Here is a 21,598-nt window from a genome sequence, read left to right on the forward strand (position 1 = left end):
TTCCTCCATCTAGGCTACCATGTGTATACGGACAACTATTACACGAGCATCCCCCTAAACCAATCCCTCCACGCTGCAAATACAGGGGCCAATTGGACAATCAGGAAAAACCGAGTGGAGTTTCCATCACAGTTGGCGTCCAGATGTTTGGAGAAGGGGGTGTCATTTTCACTTGCAAGTGACCACCTTCTTGCAGTGAAGTGGCGTGACAGGAAGGACATCTACATGCTTACCACACTGCATGATGACACCACTGTGACAGTCAGAGACAGGGGCGCCACCAGGGACAAGGAAAAAACAGTCTGCGTCATCGACTATAACAAATATACAGTATGGGAGGCGTTGATTTGTCGGACCAGGTGTTTCAATCATATCTGGTGAAGCGGAAGACCAGGGCCTGGTACAAAAAGGTGGCAATCAGATTGCCACTTGCAATGGCTTTGTCCTCTATAAAAAAAAACAAGGACCACTCATATTTCTCCAATATCAGGAGAAAATTGTGGAGTGCCTCATATTTGAGTCAACGGCACAGGAGGAAGCCTTCGAGTCCGAGGATGTCCGCAGACTTGCAGAGCATCACTTTATTTGCCAAGTCCCTGACAATCCCACCAAAAAGTATCCTCAAAAACTACGTTGAGTTTGCAGTAAGCATGGTAGAAGTAATTCCCGGTACTATTGCTCCACATGCCCATCCCAACCAGGCCTTTGTATCTACCCCTATTTTGAGACTTATCACACATCTTACCATTATTAGGTTGTTGTTTTTTTTCAAATAATTTATATTTTCTGTTTATTGGGCCTCTTAGGCTGCGTGCCCACTATGCGTTTTTCAAGCGTTTTTGACGTGGAATTTCCGCATCGAAAACGCTTAAAAAACGATTGGTAATACATACCCAATGGTCCCCAATGATAATCCGCATGTGCTGTGCACATACTGCTGAAATTTCCGCTGCGGATTATCATTGCGGAAAAATACGTACCATGTCCATTAATTTTGCAGACACGAAGCGCAATTGCTGCCATTGACTTGCATTGAAACGCATATTATCCGTGTCAGCACATTTGCACACACGGATAATATGCGTTTCTATGTGCGGATGGTACCCGGGTCTGGAGAAGAGGAGACTCTCCTCCAGACCCGGGTATCATAGAACCTGTTAAAAAAAGAATTTAAAATAAAAAATAAAGATTATACTTACCTTCTGATGGCCCCGGCCTCCTCAGCGATGCGTCCGGTCTGTTGCATGGGTCGCGGTGGTGTGAGGACCTGCCATGACGTCATTTAGTCATGTGACAGGTCACGTGACCGCTGACGTCGGCAGTCACGTGACCTGTCACATGACTCAATGACGTCATCGCAGGTCCTTTCACACCACCGCGACCCATACAACAGACCGGATGGAGCGGAGAAAATACCGGGGGCCATCGGAAGGTAAGTATAATCTTTGTTTTTTTATTTTTTACCATTTTTATTCTTTTTTTTTTTTTTTTTTAACTATTACTTGGTCACACTATATAAATCCACACCGGTTGCATGGATTTATATAGTGTGACCAAGTTGTCAAGCACTTTCCAAGTGATGCTAAAATTGCTTGGAAAAGCGATTGACAACCCGCATGCGGAAATGAATGTGAAGAACGCTTGACAAACGCTTCTACCTGACAGGAAAAACGCATGTAAAATCTGCATGCATTTTTCCTGCCAGGGAGAAGAGGAAAAAATATGCAGCATTTCTGCATCGTGGGCACTTAGCCTTAGGCTATGTGCCCACGATGCAGAAATGCTCCGGATTTTTCCTGAGCGTTCCTGCATCTCTCTGGCAGAAAAAACGCATGCGGATTGTACATGCGGATTGTACATGCGGATTGTACATGCGTTTTCCTGCCAGGGACATGCGGATGTGAAGCGTTCTTCACTTGCATTTCCGAATGCGGGTTGACAAGCGCTTTCCAAGTGATTTTAGCATCACTTGGAAAGTGCTTGACAACTTGGTCACACTATATAAATCCATGCAAACAGCATTTTTAGGGGCATGCGTCCCTCTCTAAGTAATAATTCCTGGAAGGATTTTCTTGTTTGCTCAATGTTTCTAAACTCTGGAATTCCATCAATTTTACCCTAAAGATGAAATGGTGCCATTATAGGACAGCCCTGTGCCAGTGCTCACATTGGTGCCATACTGGATGTACTTTCCAACACTGAAAAGCTAGTGCAATAAAATTTGAGGTGTGTTCCTCAGAACGTACAAAAAAAATTTATAAAAGAGACAGCGAAAAAAATGCAAATTGTAAATTTTCAAACTTGTGTTACATCAGCTGCATAAAAAATGGTGGAATCAAACTACTCACTACCTCCCTAGATAAATACATTAAGGGGTATAATTTACAAAAAATACATTTATGGGGGATTTCTGTTGCTCTCGGACAACACATGCTCTGCAAATATGACAATCTATTCCAAATAGAGCCAAATTTGTGTTCCAAAATTCAAATTCCAAAATGGGTTCACTTGTGGAGGGATTCCACTGTTTAGGCACCTTACAGGTCACGTTTTCAACATGATGACCTAATGTTATCAACATCTGTGTCGTACCTCTGGGTTCAAAATGCTCACTATACTCATGGATAAAACCCTTGAGGGGTCTAGTTTCCAAAATGGGGTCACTTGTGGGGGGTTTCCCTTGTTTAGGTACCTTAGAGGCCCTGCAAATGAGACATGGTGCCCGCCGTCTCTTTCAGCCAAATTTGTGTTCCAAAATTTAAATATTGCTCCTTCCGCTCTGAGCTCTGCAATTTGTCCAAAAACAGAACTTTTTGACTACATGTGGGGTATCGCTGCGCTCATAAGAAAGTGGGTAACAAATTGTAGGGTCCATTTTCTCTTGTTACCCTTGTGAAAATAAAAAAGTTTAGGTCTGAAGTACATTTTTTGGAAAAAAAAGTTGAATGTTCATTTTTTCCTTCCACATTGCTTCAGTTCCTGTGAAGCACCTGAAGGGTTAATAAACTTCTTGAATGTGGTTTTGAGCACCTTGAGGGGTGCAATTTTTAGAATGGTGTCACTTTTGGGTATTTTATGTCAAATAGACCCCTCAAAGTGACTTCAAATGTGATGTGGTCCCTAAAAAAATGGTTTTATAAATTTTGTTGGAAAAATGAGAAATCGCTGGTCAACTTTTAACCCTTATAACTTCCTAACAAAAAAAATTTTGGTTTTTGTGTGACATATCTCTCTGATTTAAGGGTATGAATATTCAAAGTTTGAAAATTGTGAAATTTTGCCAAATTTCTGAATTTTTCACAAATAAACAAAAGTGATATCGAATAAATTTTATCACCATCATGAAGTGCAATATGTCAGGAATAAACAATCTCATAATCAGGGGGATCCGCTGAAGCGTTCCAGAGGTATTACATCATAAAGTGACAGCGGTCAGAAATTGGCTTGGTTATTAAGTACAAAATTGGCTTAAGGGGTTAAATAAATTAGCATCCTGTTAGACACCATCAGCTTTCTAAACAGCAAACGCCATACAATTAGTGCATGCTGTGATCACAACTTCTCTTTGTCTTAACCACTAAAACGACTACCAATGGCATTTTTCTGTAATTAATAACACCTTCCAACAAATGAACATAACTGTATGTCCAGATTGCAGGTGATTTCCCCTAATTTGGCGTACAGTTACATCTGATGAATGTAAGGCACAAGAGTTATGCCCATGCCATCCACAGCTGGAGTCAGCTGTTACACACAGCCAGGCATCTGCTGCAAGCGTTTAGTCCAGACATTGCGCCAAGCTCAGCACTTTAACTACTTATATGCTGCTGTCAGAAGTGACCCAATTGTCATGATGTGCATTTGTGAAATGCCCCAGGAAGTTGGCCAGAATCTTGTTGACTCTTTACCTGTCCAATGGATTGAGGGTAGTATGCAGAATAGAAGTCCAGCACCACGTTCAGAAGTTTGCACACAGCTCTCCAGATTCTAGATGTGAATTGGACACCTCTGTCGGACACGCACGAAGTGAAGAGGAAATCCATGGATGCGAAAGATGTGCTGGATGAAACTCTTCGCAAGCTAGGGAGCAAACATAAGACACGGCAATAGGGTAAAATGAGGCATTTTCAAGAAGCAATCCACCACTACCCAGATGATGGAGCATCCAGAGGAAACAGGGGGGTCCGTAATAAAGTCCATGCGGCTAAGGCGCCAAGGGCACAGGAAGTGGTAGGAGTCGCCCGGATGGCAATTGCCTGGGAGTCTTGTTGTGGGCACAGGAAGGACAGGAGGGAACGAACTCCATGATATCCTTTTGCATTGTAGGCCTCCAATAGATGAGTTGCAACGTCTTTCTCTTCTTGGTATGACCAGCCACCTTGACATGCCCCAAAAGAAGGACTTGCCTCTTATCTGATTCCGACACCAAAGTCTTTCCTGGAGGAATTTGGGACAAGTTTACCGGAGCCACAGTAACCATCTTGGACTGCTCGATAAGTTGGGGTTCCTCTTCTTGGGGGGCAGGAAGAACAGAGAACGTGCATCTGCCTTGATGTTCTTCTCAGCTGGCTGAAAATGCAGAACAAAGTCAAAATGGGAAAAAAATAGCGACCACCTAGCCTTACGCGCATTCAGTATTTGTGTGCACTGCAGACTGGCCAGGTTCTCATGGTCTGTATAAATGAACACCGGATGAACTGTTCCTTCGAGAAGGTACCACCACTCCTCTAGAGCCATCTTAATCGCTAACAATTCTCAGTCGCCAATCGAGTAGTTGCGCTCGGGAACAGAGAAGGCTTTGGAGAGAAAAACGCAGGTAACCATTCGGCCGGAGGGAGACTTTTGGGTGAGAACCACTTCAGAACATGAAGCATCTACCTCCAGATAGAATTGTTTGTTCACCTCCGGTCGATGTAGTATTGGGGCAGAGGAGAAGTCCTGCTTCAGTGAGAGAAAGGCGTTCTCAGCCTCTGGAGTCCATACCTTTGGATTGGCACCCTTACAGATCATAGCAGAGATGATGGTGGTCCGGGAAAAGAAATGCGGAATGAATTGTCGGTAGTAAGAAACCATTCAGAGTAGCAATTATTCACCACAAATCTCTGTGCGTGCTTTTTCTGCATGTTTTAGATCCATTTCCAAACTTTACTTTCTTAACCAATAGACTTTGATTTACCCATTAGCAAGGGGCATAACGATCGCAGTCACAGAGTGTGGGAGTGGGGCTCGCCAGCGCCTTCATTAGCTGGATGTGCGTCCAAAGATGCACATCCAGCTAAATTGTATTGCAGAACACGGACCCTCCGGCTCACTGCGCTGCAATATATACTGCTGGTCAATTAGAGGCAAGCAACGGATGTCGACATGCTAGGTATCATTATCGCATGGCAGTGATATAAGGCATTGCCATAGCAAGCACGCCAATGTCAGCTGTCGGCCTTTGTGCTGACTACAGAAGAGCACGCCGCATGTCAAGGGACCAGAGCAAAGTGAGTAGAGTTTGTTTTTTTTATGAAAAGAACAGGGAACATACATACCAGAGAGAGGCCCAGGATTGGGGACATATGTACCAGGATTGGGGACATATATACCAGGAAGGGGCCAAGAATTGGGAATATATATACCAAGATGAGCCCGAGATGGGGAACATATATTCCAGAAAGGGGCCCGGGATGGGGGACATATACACCCGAAAGGGGCCCAGCATTGGAAACATTCATCAAGATGGGGGACATACATACCAGGAAGGGACCCAGGATAGGGGACCAGGAAGGACTGACATATACACCTGGAAGTGGCCCAGGATGGGGAACATTAGCACATAATGAAGGAGGGGGTGAACACATAAGTCTTTATAGGAATTTGATTTCTACAAGGTCCCATACATCTGACCAACATGTGGGGAGGGCCCAGGTCCAAATTTCGCACCAGGGTCCATAGGACTCTAGTTACTCCACTGCCCATTAATAGTCTATGTGGGACATTGTCAAATGCCTTTGCAAAGTCTAAAAACTATAGCCACAGTTTCCAACTGTCCTGGATTACACTCAACCTTTCATAAAAACAAATTAGGATGGTTTGACACATTTTGTCCTTGTGAATTTAGAATATTTTCAAGTCTATGCTTCTGTAAATAGTCATTGACAAGTCCCTTGTAAAGGAAATCTTTCACCACATTTGCCCTCTTACCTCTTGGAACCCTGTGAGGCTGCACAGGTTGCACCAATGATATGTCCACCCCTGTGTATAATGCTAGACCTGCAGTTCATTACCTGCAAACAAGACCCCATTTTAATATCTGCATCCCTCATTGTATTCAAAACCACATTCAGAAAGTTTATTAACCCTTTAGGTACTTCACAGAAATGAATACAAACTGGAAGAAATAAATTAAAAATTACATTTATTTTACTAAAATGTTGCGTTAGCCCCAATTTTTTTCATTTTGATGAGGATAACAGGAGAAATTGAACAACGAATTTTGGTGTCCATTTTCGACTGAGTACGCCAATACCCTATATGTTGCTGGAAACTAAGTTTCAGCCACAATGCAAAGCTCAGAAAGGAAGTGTCACGCAAGGTGAGGGAAAGATTAAGTGCAACACGAAGGGCAAAGGGGAAGGAAGCCCAAACACTAAGGAAAGGGGGAGTGGAGACCACTAGGCAGATCTAATCTGACCCTGCCTACTCTACCATCCCTATATAGGTTCCACACCTATCATCTAGAAGGAACCTAAGCCCTGAATGTCCCTAGAGCTTGACCCTAGATAAGGAGGGGGCAGGGTGAGCACTAGTCAAGCCCCAATACAAACTAAAGACAAGAACGTACACAAACAAAGGCGATACATTTAGCTTGAGCAGACACCAGAAGATAAAGCCAACTGTCCTCCAAGGGCACCAGAAAAGAAACTAGCCAACTGCTAGTGCTCCAAGCCAACACAGGTACTTACAACTATCACCGGCGCCTCTCTGGAGAAACTCAGAATATTTAAATACCAAGCAAGGGTGTGTCAATCAGCAGCAGAAGGTGGAGGTAGTTGCTGTGTCCTAAAGGAAGGATATAACAATAATAAAGAGATGAGAGGAACAAGAAGGCGTCTGCAATGCCAAGCGCAGTGACCTTCTGCAGCTGGCTCCAGAGCGACAGTCACACCTGATACACCCGTGACAGGAAGGAGCTCCATATTGGAGTACAGATTTTGCTGGAATGGTGTAAGGGTGCCATGTCACATTGGTAGAGCCCCTGAGGTGCCAGAACAGTAGAATCCCCCATAAGTGACCCCATTTTACAAACAGGTACAGATTAATCAATTTATTTTAGGTTTTACTACTTTTACATACAATAAAAAGTTTTTGCATTATCATATATATTGGAACTATAATTTTTCCATTTGTCTGGGCTTGTTTTTTGTGGGATCAGTTGAATTTTTTATTGGTGCCTTTTTTGGGCATATAACCTTTGATTGCTTTCTGTTGCGATTTTTGGCAGGCAGAATAAACAAAAAACAGCAATTTAGGATCTTTTTTATGTTGTTAACCATGCAGTAAAAGTGATAAGGAAAACTTCATTCTTTGGGTCAGTATGATTACAGCGATACCACGTTTTGCCGCTTTTACACAATAGAAACAATTTTATAGAGAAAAAAATAGTTTTTGCATTTATTCTGAGAGCTATAGCTTTTTATTTACTGTAGAAAAAAAGACATGGACTGCACATCCAAAAATCACACGTCGATCTAATGCCGCTAGGCAAAAATTGACAAAACTGAACATGGAGGTTCTTATAGTTTAACATTCTGATCAGACTGTATGAAGCCCACCGCCACATCACGGTAAATCTCTCAATGGGTTCCAAACTTTTTATAGCCTTAACCCCTTGCCGACATACAGTGCCTACAAGTAGTATTCAACCCCCTGCAGATTTAGCTGGTTTGATAAGATGCAAATAAGTTAGAGCCTTCAAACTGCAAACGAGAGTAGGTTTTATGAACAGAAGCATAAATCTTACAAACCAAAAAGTTATGTTGCTCAGTTGAATTTTATTAAATTTTAAACATAAAAGTGTGGGTCAATTATTATACAACCCCTATGTTTAATATTTTGTGGAATAACCCTTGTTTGCAATTACAGCTAATAATCGTCTTTTATAATACCTGATCAGGCCGGCACAGGTCTGTGGAGTTATCTTGGCCCACTCCTCCATGCAGATCTTCTCCAAGTTATCTAGGTTCTTTGGGTGTCTCATGTGGACTTTATTCTTGAGCTCCTTCCACAAGTTTTCAATTGGGTTAAGGTCAGGAGACTGACTAGGCCACTCCAACACCTTGACTTTTTCCCTATTGAACCAGGCCTTGGTTTTCTTGGCTGTGTGCTTTGGGTCGTTGTCTTGTTGGAAGATGAAATTACGACCCATCTTAAGATCCTTGATGGAGGAGCGGAGGTTCTTGGCCAAAATCTCCAGGTAGGCCGTGCTATCCATCTTCCCATGGATGCGGACCAGATGGCCAGGCCCCTTGGCAGAGAAACAGCCCCACAGCATGATGCTGCCACCACCATGCTTGACTGTAGGGATGGTATTCTTGGGGTCGTATGCAGTGCCATCCAGTCTCCAAACGTCACGTGTGTGGTTGGCACCAAAGATCTCGATCTTGGTCTCATCAGACCATAGAACCTTGAACCAGTCTGTCTCAGAGTCCTCCAAGTGATCATGAGCAAACTGTAGACGAGCCTTGACATGACGCTTTGAAAGTAAAGGTACCTTACGGGCTCGTCTGGAACGGAGACCATTGCGGTGGAGTACGTTACTTATGGTATTGACTGAAACCAATGTCCCCACTGCCATGAGATCTTCCCGGAGCTCCTTCCTTGTTGTCCTTGGGTTAGCCTTGACTCTTCGGACAAGCCTGGCCTCGGCACGGGAGGACACTTTCAAAGGCGGTCCTGGCCGTGGAAGGCTAACAGTAGTTCCATAAGCCTTCCACTTACGGATGATGCTCCCAACAGTGGAGACAGGTAGGCCCAACTCCTTGGAAAGGGTTTTGTACCCCTTGCCAGCCTTGTGACCCTCCACGATCTTGTCTCTGATGGCCTTGGAATGCTCCTTTGTCTTTCCCATGTTGACCATGTCTGAGTGCTGTTCACAAGTTTGGGGAGGGTCTTAAATAGTCAGAAAAGGCTGGCAAAATAGATCTTTAATCCACACATGTGAAGCTCATTATTCTTGGTGCCTGAACTACTTCTTAATACTTTAGGGGGACCAAACAGAATTCTTGTGGTTTGAGGGGTTGAATAATAAATGACACTCTGAATTAACTTTTTACGTTTTAAAAAAAAAAAAAAAAAAAAAAATTGCTGCAGTGCATTTCCCACTTCCATGCTGATCTACAGTACAAATGTCACAATGCCAAGTTAATTCCGCATGTGTCAACCAGCTAAATCTGCAGGGGGTTGAATACTACTTGTAGGCACTGTATGATGTACCAATACTTCTTATGCCAGCTCCCTGACTTTGATGCGAGCTCCCACACTGAGCTTGCATCTTTCCTCGAACGTGACGTCTGATTTATTCAGCCATGTTGTGCCTTTAGCAATCACGGGTTAAGCTGAGCTCCAAGTAGCGAGTGTCTGGGACATCCATTTGTGGGAATGCTCTGAAAAATGGGACGTACCAATACGTTCATTGTCGGGAAGGGGTTAACTTTGCTCGGCCAAAATATTTCCCCTCTTAGGCTATGGACCCACTATCAGTATTTGGTCAGTATTTTTTATCAGGAGTGGGAGCCATAACTAGGTGAGGAACAATCAGAGAAAAGGTATAATAGAAACAAGTCACCAATTCTGCATTTATCACCCATTCCTGGTTTTGTCTCCCACTCCTGAGAAAAAATACTGACCAAATACTGATAGTGCGGCCGTGGCCTTAAGATGTAGCTCAGCTCATTGAGTTGTTCAAAGTAGCAGGTGGATCTGGAGTCTGGCCCACAGGTAGGACCCATTCCTGCAGGAATCTGCAAAACTCACACAAAAAGGAATCTGCTCAGTCTCATGAAACCCCTCCACAATAAAAGTCTAGCTTACAAGGGAAAAGGCTAAACAGGAGAATATGAAAAGCAACATTTTTGCAGAATAAAAAAATGGACAATTAGTAATATTTAAAAGCATGTTTATTTTTAGTTAATTGATCAATGAACCACCAGTGACACAACAAAATAGAATACAAATAGCAATGCTACCAATTTCTTAAGTACAAAAACAATCCAGAACAGAATTTTAAATCAAAAGAAGCTTAATACAAAAATCTATACCTTTACTACTGGTTTTATAGCAGTCTATAATAGTTCTGCAGGTGGATAAAAGGTGTCCAAGTTATTGTCACAAACATGTAATGGCACATAATATGATTCTAATTTAACTTGTGGGCTGTCTTCAGTCTCTTCAGTTTCTGTACAGTTTTCCATCTCAAAATCTTTTGTAAAACATAATTCAATTTGTCCAAGAGTTTGTATGTCTTCACCCTGAAAGGTCAATTACAGATTAGTTAAAAGATATTCAAGTACAGTTGTTTTATAAATTGCACCCATAAATCAACTACTAAGGAAAACCTAACTCCTGTGCCAGTCTGCAGAAGCAGGCACATCTGCTTATTACTTTGAAGACATAGAGTTTCTAGTTTTACATGCACAGAATGTTTTTTTAAGGGGAGTATACTCCGAAACCGGCCTGAAGAAGAGCTGATTAAAAACTCAAGAAAATGAACATTAAGCGGATGAAATAACTATGCACATTATGTGTAATAATGAGAAATGACACAGGGAAATAGGTATTGAACGCGTGAAGAAAGAGGCGCAAAAAACCATGGAAAGTCATGACATCAGCTAAAATGTATCAGTAATTAGTAAGCAATTCCGCCAATTAGTGAAAAATAATATCAGCTGGTTCAACTGATGGCCTATAAAAAGGTGTCTCATTACCAAGGAGCCACACAAGAAATATCTCATGATGGGAAAGCCAGTGAGCTGCCTCAAGACCTTCGCAAACTATTTGTTGCAAAACAAATTGGGCATTGGTTCCAGAAGAATGAACGAGTGAAGGTTCCATTGAGCACTGTTGGGATCATAATCCGGAAGTGTAAAGAACATTATTTCACCATACACCAGCCACAACCAGGTGTTTCCCGCAAGATTGCAGACAGAGGAGTGAAAAAAAATGATCAGAAGAGTTGCCCAAGAGCCAAGGACCACCTTCAGAAAGATCTGGAATCAATAGGTACAATTGTTTCAAAGAAAACAATAAGTAATGCCTTCAACCTCCATGGCCTGTATGCACACATACCACGCAAGACTATAGCTGAACAAAAGGCATGTCCAAGCGCATTTATAGTTTGCTCAACATTTAAACAAGTCTGTGAAACACTGGGAGAATCTAGTCTGGTCAGATGAGACCAAAATTTAACTCTTTGGATGCCATAATTCACACCATGTTTTTAAGACAAATGGCATTGCATATCACCCCAAAAAAACATATCAACAGAGAAGTTTGAAGGTGGGAACATCATGGTTTGGGGCTGTTCTTCAGCATACGGCTCTTGCAAACTTCATGTAGTTGAAGGAAGGATAACTGTACAAATTATTGGGACATTCTTGATAAAAATCTGCTGCCATCTACCAGGATGATGCAGATGAAACGAGGATGGACATTTCAGCAGGTCAATGATTCCAAGCACATAGCCAAGGAAACTTTCCATTGGTTTCAGAGAAAGAAAATAAAGCTGCTAGAATGGCCCAGCCAATCACCTGACCTGAATCCAATAGAAAATTTATGGAAGGTACAAAAGTTCAGAGTTCATAGAAAAAGTCCAAGGAACCTTGCAGAATGCGCCAAAATCACACGTGAGCAATGCATAAGACTATGGTTTGATTTCTTTGCCTGTGTGGATTAGATGGGTTGCTACCGAAATCTGTTGAGAATTTCACGTTTAGAAATATATTTACTTAGAAAATTGGTGACGTGTTCAATACTTATTTCACCCGCTGTATACATTTCTATGTAAAAACGACTTACTGTGCTGTTCAGGCTTTTGAGCATGTTTTAACCACTTCAGATTTCTAAAGACACCAAGCAGTTAAAAAAGTGACTTGACTATTTTTTGTGTTTTCCCAATTTGATGACATTGTATACTTTAGAATACAAGTCTATTGGAAGGTTCAAAATGTGCCCGTACATCTTTTTTGAGCGTTTTGCCAGTGTTTTTGCTTGAAAACACACTAGTAGTTTCTTGTTAATGTTAATCTAGTCCTACCTGTATGCCTCATATCAATGGTCTTGTTGTTGTGAAATCTTATATTATAACTTTATGCTAATAATTTCTTCCAAGCTCCAGAAGAAATCCCTGCCTCCTCTCTTCATTATAATAGCACTCCCCTGAATGTCATAGTGTACTGTGACGTGGAGTTGCGGTGCTGTAAACCCGCCCCTGTGCCCTGCACTCCCACCATGATCAACCCTTCTATGGGACAAAGCATCCGTGACTAGCCTGCGCAGAAGATCACGGAATACACTAGTCTGATCTCCTGCGCAGGCGCTGGCGAGACACGGAGAGTTTGTCTCATACAAGGGAGGATCGTGGAGGGTGTGCAGGCGTGGGATTACAGCACCACAACTGCACGTCACAGTAAACTGTGACGTGCAGGGGAGGTGGGTGATATTTTAATGAAGACAGAAGGAGGGGATTTCTTCTGGACCTGGATGGAATCATTAACGTAACGATATAATATAAGATTTCACAACAACAAGACCATTAATATGAGGCATATAAGTAGGACTCGATTAACATTTCTATAACCTGTATACCCATATTAATAGGTTATATATGTCCCAGGGGGGTGACAGATTCCCTTTAAAATAGATAGCAAAACCAAAAGAAATGAACTGGAGTGTAAATTGGTATACATGCAATGTATAGGAGCATGTTCAGACTGGCCATTAAACAGACAAAACCTAAAATAGAAACAAATTGAACATATACTTTGCTATAAGTAAAAAACAATAGTGCATATAAATAGCAAAGGGGCTTAGTAAATACTGTTTTTGATTTTAAAAAAAAGCGTAAAAATCATGCCAGCAGTGACAAGGTGTACCCTATCGGGACGGTCCTAACCACTAGTATTAAAACTTTGCAATTTGTCGAAAATGACCTCAATGTGAATAATGGCCTAGCAGAACCAGGGTGTGACTATGGAAACCCAGCCTTGGGAAGCCATATAGACGTAGTACCCAGCTCAAAGAAAGGAAGGCCACACTCTTGCTTGCACATAGTGCAAGAACCTAAAGCGAAACCGAAAGGAATGAACTGGATTATAAATTGGTATACATGCAATGTGTAGAAGCATGTTCACACTGGCCATTAAAAAGACAACACCTAAGCTAGAAACAAAATGAAGATATACCCTGCTGTAAGTAAGTAAAAAGCAATAGTGTATATAAATAACACTTTACTTAGGTTACTTAGTAAACATAGTTTTTGATAAAGGAAAAAAAAAGCATAAAGCCATTCCATCAGCAACAAGGTGTACCCAAATCAGACTGGTCCTACCCGCTAGTATTACAACCTTTTAATACTAACCTCTAATATTAAAAGCTTTTAATACTAGATGTTAGAACCATCCAGATTGGGTACACCTTGTCGCTGGTGTGATGGCTTTTATGCTTTTTTTTAATCAAAAACAATGTTTACTGAATACCCTATATTATTTATATGCACTATTGCTTTTTGCTCACTTACAGCAGGGTATGATCTTATAATGCAGAGATCATGTATAGTCTTGACCAAAAGTTTTAAGACTGAAACAAACTTAGCTGCTTCAGTTGTTAAAGCGGCAATTTGCACTAACTCTAGATTGTATGAAGAGAGATCAGATGAATTACATAAAAATGCAAAGTCATTTGCAAAGTAGCTAATATCACTCGGTCATGCTGATTGAATAAGAAGCGCAGACTTTTTGCTTTTAAATGTGGGATGTTGCTTGAAATCATTGTCTTTCTCTGTTAACCGTGGTTACCTCCAAGGAAACACATGCAGTAATCATTGCTTTGCATTAAAATGGCTTTAAAGGCAAGGATGTTGCTGTTTGTAAGAGATTTGCCCTCAATTAACCATCTATTAGATCATGAAGAACTTTAAAATGTGCTTCAATTACTGAGAAAAAAAAACTTCAGGGTGCCCAAGAAAGAAAAGAAAGTGCCAGGACTGTCTCTTAAAGAAGATTCAGCTACGGGATCAGTTCAACACAAATGCAGAGCTTGCTCAGGAATGGCAGCAAGCAGGTGTCCGTGCATTTGCATGCACAGTGAGATGAAGGCTTTTGAAGACTGACCTGGTGTCAAGAAGGGCAGCAAAGAAGCTACTTCTCTCCAAGTAAAATATTAAGTACAGACTGACATTCTGCAGCTAGTACATGGATTGGGGTGACGTTATTTTCATCCTTTCTATTCACACCTGCCCGGTCTCTGACCATGGGCTCTGAGCAGTGCAATAATTCTAAGTGAAGTTTTTGAAAAGTATAATGGAAATATTCCAGAAATGTTCCAGAAGTGACCAGAAGGGATTATTCACTAAGGTGCTAGCTTTACGTCTTTTCAGTTGTATTTCATTTGCTAATTTGTTGTCTGCGTCTGTCCAGTGTGGATGTTTGCAGGGGCAGGCTGGGCCGGGTAGCAGAGGGGCAATGGCCCCACAGGCCGGTCATCCAGCAGCGGTTTTCGGCAGCCCGGCCGTCAGCCATCGCCTCGGTCGGGCGGCCCAAACTGTGCTGCCTGATGGCAATACTGCAGCGGACACTCTCCTCTGCACGCGCCCTACCATCAGGGAGCGCTGCCTGATGGGAGGGCGCACAGCCTGATGGGAGTGAAAGGGGGACGGCTCGTGGGCCCACAGGTAAGTAGGGTTCAGCATTGGAATGGCAGAGGTGAGTGTTTATTTTTTTAATCTGGGGCCATTATTTTGTGAGGAGCACTATGCAGGGCCATATATACAATACGGAGCACTATGCACGGCCATATATACAATACAGAGCACTATGCAGGGCCATATATACAGTACGGAGCACTATGCAGGGCCATATATACAATACGGAGCACTATACAGGGCTATATATACAGTACGCAGCACTATGCAGGGACATATATACAGTAAGGAGCACTATGCAGGGCCATATATACAATACAGAGCACTTTGCAGGGCCATATATACAATACGGAGCACTATGCGAGGTCATATATACAGTACGGAGCACTATAAAGTGCCATATATACAATCCGGAGCACTATGCAGGGCCATATATAAAGTACGGAGCACTATGCGGGGCCTGTATACAGTACGGAGCACTATGCAGGGCCATATATACAAGACGGAGCACTATGCGGGGTCATATATACAGTACGGAGCACTATGAGGGGTCATGTATACAGTATGAAGCACTATGCGGGGCCCATTATTCTGTATAGAGGACTATGTGGGGCCCATTATACTGTATGGAGGATTATGTGGGGCCATTATTCAGTATGGAGGACTATGTTGGGCACATTATTTTGTATGGAAGACTATGTGGGCCCCATTATTCTGTAAGGAGGACTATGTGGGGCCATTATTCTGTATGGAGTACTATGTGGGGCCCATTATACTGTATGGAGGACTATGTGGGCCCATTATACTATATGGAGGACTATGTGGGCCCATTATTCTCTATGGAGGACTATGTGGGGCCCATTATACTGTATGGAGGATTATGTGGGTCCATTATTCAGTATGGAGGACTATGTGGGGCCCATTATTTTGTATGGAGGACTATGTGGGGCCCATTATTCTGTATGGAGGACTATGTGGGGCCATTATACTGTATGGAGGACTATGTGGGGCCCATTATACTGTATGGAGGACTATGTGGGGCCCATTATACTATATGGAGGCCTGTGTGGGGATTACAGTTGGAGAATCATACTGTGATGGGGTCACCATACCTTGTTGGGGGGATTGAGGGAGAGGGGTACAGTAGGGTCATCATACTGTGAGTACGGAGGAATTCACTGTGGGGGTATCATACTGTGTTTGGGGGCAATTTTGCTTGCACCATACATTATTATCTGTTTCATTCAAGGATTTTTATCCTCTGTTAAATTACATATTTAAATTAGGGCATTGGGCCATATGCTTTTTACTACTTTTACATAACATATTATAATATTCCACTATAATTTTTAAATTAATCTTTACATTTCATAAAGAAAAACTTCCTCAATTGTAGACATATTTTTTAATAAATATCAAGGTTGGTCCGCGACTTTGTCCAAGCTTTGAACCCTCTGTGTATTTGAATTTGACATCCCTGGCTTTAAAGGGAACCTGTCACGTCCTAGCTACTATCTATACTGCCCCAATTGCTTTGTTAGTGATGCAATGTGCTCCAGGCAAGCACTACTATTGTGGGGCGCATGCGCATTTCTACATGTCCGGCGCATGCGCATTTCTACATGTCCGGCGCCTGCGCAGTGAGGCTGTGCCGCTGCTCATGGGCCACTGCTGTATGCTTGCCCACCTAGCCAGCCCCTGGATGTTTGTATGTCTTGCATAGTAATGTCTGCTGTGGTCTCTTGCTAATTGCTTATTCAACAAGGCAAACTGGTCCTACATCCCAGCACACTATCCAAATCTGGCTTAAAGAGAGTATGTGTGCTAAGACACTTGTGAAATTTATTCTATGTCCAAAATATTCAGAGTGTTTCGCCAGTTAAACATGGCAAGTGGACAGGAGACAGGTAAGTTATGTCAGATATTCAAACAAACATCCTCCTCGTTCAGTTGCACTGAAACATCTAATTTCCATATTTCTTTGCTTCATATATGTTCTAACTGCTGTTTCCTTTCACCTCTACCGCCCCTTGACATATTCTACACGATCTCTATACATCAGCCCCTCTCTCTTCCCCTCTCCCATGTACAACACTGAGGCCTTACTGACTTTTCTCAATCACTGTAAACCATCCACTACCACCATAAAGCACACAAAACACTCATACAAATCATTCTATTAGTTCTATTAGTCGCTGGCGACATCTCTCCCAACCCTGGGCCTCCATACACTACTATAACTAACACTTATCCTGCAGTACATAGAAAAGCTGCCAATGTTATAAACATTCATTGCATGCCTTCGCTGTCTCTTTTAATTGCGCACTTTGGAACTCACGCTCAGCATGCAATAAACTCCTCTACATCCAAGATTTCTTCCTTTCAAATTCCCGTAACCTTCTGGCTCTTACTGAAACTTGGATCCAGCAGTCTGACACCACCGTCGCAGCTGCTTTCTTATATGGTCGGCTACAATTTTTACATACACCCAGACCTGAGAGAAGACAAGGTGGAGGTGTTGGTCTGCTCCTTACATCACAATGTGCTTTCCAGGTCATCCCTCCAGTTCCCTCACTTATGTTCCCTTCTTTCAAAGTCCACATGGTTAGACTCTTCAAAAACTTCATCCTGTGAGTGGCGGTTGTATATTGCCCTCCACACTTTCCCCGTCAGTTTCTGGATCATTTTGCCACTTGGCTTTCACACTTCCTATCCTGTAATATCCCCATTCTCATCATGGGGGATTTTAACATCCCCATTAATGAGCCACTCTCCCCCATCTGCCTTTCATCTTCTTTCTCTAACCTCCTCATTCAGCCTCACACATCTTACTAACTCTCCGACACATGAAGACAAGAATACTCTGGACCTGGTCTTCTCACGACTCTGCTCACTGCATGACTTCACTAACTCCTCTCTCTCACTCTCTGACCACAACCTTCTTTCCTTCTCCGTCAACGACTGTCTCAACACCCAAGACACCCCCACTTACCACACACACAGAAATCTACAGGCCATCAATACTTGTTCAGAAAGGACCTGCGCTGACGTCATTTAGTCAGCTGACAGGTCACGCGACCGCTGACGTCAGCGGTCGTGTGACCATCACATGACTAAATGACGTCACCGCAGGTCCTTTCAGAACACCGCGGGACGCCGATGACAGAGGAAGCCGCCGGAGAGGTAAGTATAATGTTTTTTTTTATTTTTTTACGTTTTATTCTTTTTTTTACTAATGGTACCCGGGTCTGGACAGTCTCCTCTTCTCCAGACCCGGGTACCATATGCGCATTGAACTGCATAACATAAGCATTCATACATGTATGCATGCGGATGTTATGCGGTTCAATGCAAGTCAATGGCGGCGCAAGAAATGGTTGTGCTGCGGATTTTTCCGCAATGATAATCCGCAGCGGAAATTCACGCATGTACACAGCACATGCGGATTATCATTGGGAAACATGGCAGACAACTTAACATGCGTTTTTAATGCGTTTTCGCAGGGGAAATGGTGCCGCGAAAACACATTAAATCCGCATCGTGGGCACAGAGCCTAACTGTTGAAATGTGTTACATTGTATTTTTTTATTGTCTGTACATGTCCCTACTTAACTGTAAAGTGCTGCGGAATTTGTTAGTGTTATGTAAATAAAAATGATTATTATTATCCCGAGGCCACACGTGTGGGATTACTTTTCATCCTAGGAAGTGGACTTACTCACAATTGTGCCCAAAAACACTGTCAAAAACAAAGAAGGTATCTAAACATCCCCCAAGAGCAACTTCTAACAAAGATTTAGTTGCAATTTGGTGATGAACAATGCTTTTTCAGGATGATGGAGCACCATGTCATAAAGAAAAAGTAATAACCATGTAGCTCGGATAAGAAAAACATTGACATTTTGGGTCCATGGCCAGAAGACTCCCCAGGTCTCAATCCCATTGAGAAACTGTGGTCAATTCTCAAAAAGCAGGTGGACAAACTAACACAGAAATTGTGATGAACTCTAAGCACTGATTAGATACTGATACATCACAACATGCCAAGTTACTGCACATCAATATGCACAATGGATGTGATTTTGCATTACCCTTTTAAATTAAGTCAACTTCAGACTCAAACCAATCTGCTGAGAATCCATGAGCCTAAAATATAAAATATCTTCCAAAAGTTAAAAAGGTTGTCCAGTACTTTTAAAAATATGCCAATGTGTTTTAATGATAAATAGAAGCTTCTTTCTAATTACCTCCTGGTGCTGTTTCGGCCTGTGAGCGGCGCTATCGGTGGCCGCTCACAGGCAGCACGTGACCCCCCGCTGACGTCACGTCAAGTACGGCGTGACTCAGCGCTGGGGTCCCCGCGGTGGCTGCTGGGTTGTGGGGGGGTTATTCCCCGCGTCACACCCAGCATCCACCGCGCACTTTCCCAATGAATGGGAAGAGGGCGCGGTGGATGCCGGGTGTGACACGCAGGGTAACACCGCCCACAACCCAGCAGCCACCGGTGAAACGCGGAAGAGGGACCCTCGGCTGCAGCCTGGACTTGTCATGAGGTCAGTGGATAAAAAAAGCAAAACCTACAAAAGACAAAAATATATCTCATACCCTACCATCATTATATATAAATGTAAAGCAAAGTTGCATAATAAATATAGGGTACTTAGTGAACTATTTTTGATCAAAAAAAGTATACAAGCCGTCCCACCAGCGGCAAGGTGACCCTAAATTGGGACGGTACCTATACTGTCTATATTAAAAACCTTACTGTATATCAAAGTTGAAGTAATGCATATAAAAGGGTAGACAAATAGGACCGGGTCCCAACTCCAGACCACCTAGGCCCGTGGTAAGCTACATATATACTAATCAGCTCAACAAAGGGGATGCCACACCCTTAAATTGCACAGAATGCAAACAAGACAAAAAAACAAGCAATGTGAACTGAGGTCTAAGATGGTAGACATGCAAGAAATAGGAGCATGTTCACACTAGCAAAAAGAAGCAAAACCTACAAAAGACAAAAATATATCTCATACCCTACCATCATTATATATAAATGTAAAGCAAAGTTGCATAATAAATATAGGGTACCCGGTCCTATTTGTCTACCCTTTTATATGCATTACTTCAACTTTGATATACAGTAAGGTTTTTAATATAGACAGTATAGGTACCGTCCCAATTTAGGGTCACCTTGCCGCTGGTGGGACGGCTTGTATACTTTTTTTGATCAAAAATAGTTCACTAAGTACCCTATATTTATTATGCAACTTTGCTTTACATTTATATATAATGATGGTAGGGTATGAGATATATTTTTGTCTTTTGTAGGTTTTGCTTCTTTTTGCTAGTGTGAACATGCTCCTATTTCTTGCATGTCTACCATCTTAGACCTCAGTTCACATTGCTTGTTTTTTTGTCTTGTTTGCATTCTGTGCAATTTAAGGGTGTGGCATCCCCTTTGTTGAGCTGATTAGTATATATGTAGCTTACCACGGGCCTAGGTGGTCTGGAGTTGGGAACCGGTCCTATTTGTCTACCCTTTTATATGCATTACTTCAACTTTGATATACAGTAAGGTTTTTAATATAGACAGTATAGGTACCGTCCCAATTTAGGGTCACCTTGCCGCTGGTGGGACGGCTTGTATACTTTTTTTGATCAAAAATAGTTCACTAAGTACCCTATATTTATTATGCAACTTTGCTTTACATTTATATATAATGATGGTAGGGTATGAGATATATTTTTGTCTTTTGTAGGTTTTGCTTCTTTTTGCTAGTGTGAACATGCTCCTATTTCTTGCATGTCTACCATCTTAGACCTCAGTTCACATTGCTTGTTTTTTTGTCTTGTTTGCATTCTGTGTAATTTAAGGGTGTGGCATCCCCTTTGTTGAGCTGATTAGTATATATGTAGCTTACCACGGGCCTAGGTGGTCTGGAGTTGGGACCCGGTCCTATTTGTCTACCCTTTTATATGCATTACTTCAACTTTGATATACAGTAAGGTTTTTAATATAGACAGTATAGGTACCGTCCCAATTTAGGGTCACCTTGCCGCTGGTGGGACGGCTTGTATACTTTTTTTGATCAAAAATAGTTCACTAAGTACCCTATATTTATTATGCAACTTTGCTTTACATTTATATATAATGATGGTAGGGTATGAGATATATTTTTGTCTTTTGTAGGTTTTGCTTCTTTTTGCTAGTGTGAACATGCTCCTATTTCTTGCATGTCTACCATCTTAGACCTCAGTTCACATTGCTTGTTTTTTTGTCTTGTTTGCATTCTGTGCAATTTAAGGGTGTGGCATCCCCTTTGTTGAGCTGATTAGTATATATGTAGCTTACCACGGGCCTAGGTGGTCTGGAGTTGGGACCCGGTCCTATTTTTCTACCCTTTTATATGCATTACTTCAACTTTGATATACAGTAAGGTTTTTAATATAGGCAGTATAGGTACCGTCCCAATTTAGGGTCACCTTGCCGCTGGTGGGACGGCTTGTATACTTTTTTTGATCAAAAATAGTTCACTAAGTACCCTATATTTATTATGCAACTTTGCTTTACATTTATATATAATGATGGTAGGGTATGAGATATATTTTTGTCTTTTGTAGGTTTTGCTTCTTTTTGCTAGTGTGAACATGCTCCTATTTCTTGCATGTCTACCATCTTAGACCTCAGTTCAC

General features: G+C 42.2%; 1 protein-coding gene across 1 annotated transcript in view; it reads right to left on the bottom strand.

Annotated features, from left to right (window-relative positions):
• Positions 1-10,145: 10,145 nt before the first annotated feature.
• Positions 10,146-21,598, bottom strand: part of RNASET2 (ribonuclease T2) — a 143,247-nt gene continuing 131,794 nt past the window's right edge. Inside the window, exon 10 of the mRNA XM_073671449.1 lies at positions 10,146-10,514. Coding sequence (XP_073527550.1) covers positions 10,329-10,514 — 186 coding nt within the window. The 3' untranslated portion in view covers positions 10,146-10,328. The remainder of the gene's footprint in view (positions 10,515-21,598) is intronic.

This window comes from Phyllobates terribilis, unplaced genomic scaffold (assembly GCF_046119375.1).
Source record: "Phyllobates terribilis strain yellow unplaced genomic scaffold, ASM4611937v1 Scaffold_3__8_contigs__length_932513732, whole genome shotgun sequence".
Lineage (NCBI taxonomy): Eukaryota > Metazoa > Chordata > Amphibia > Anura > Dendrobatidae > Phyllobates > Phyllobates terribilis.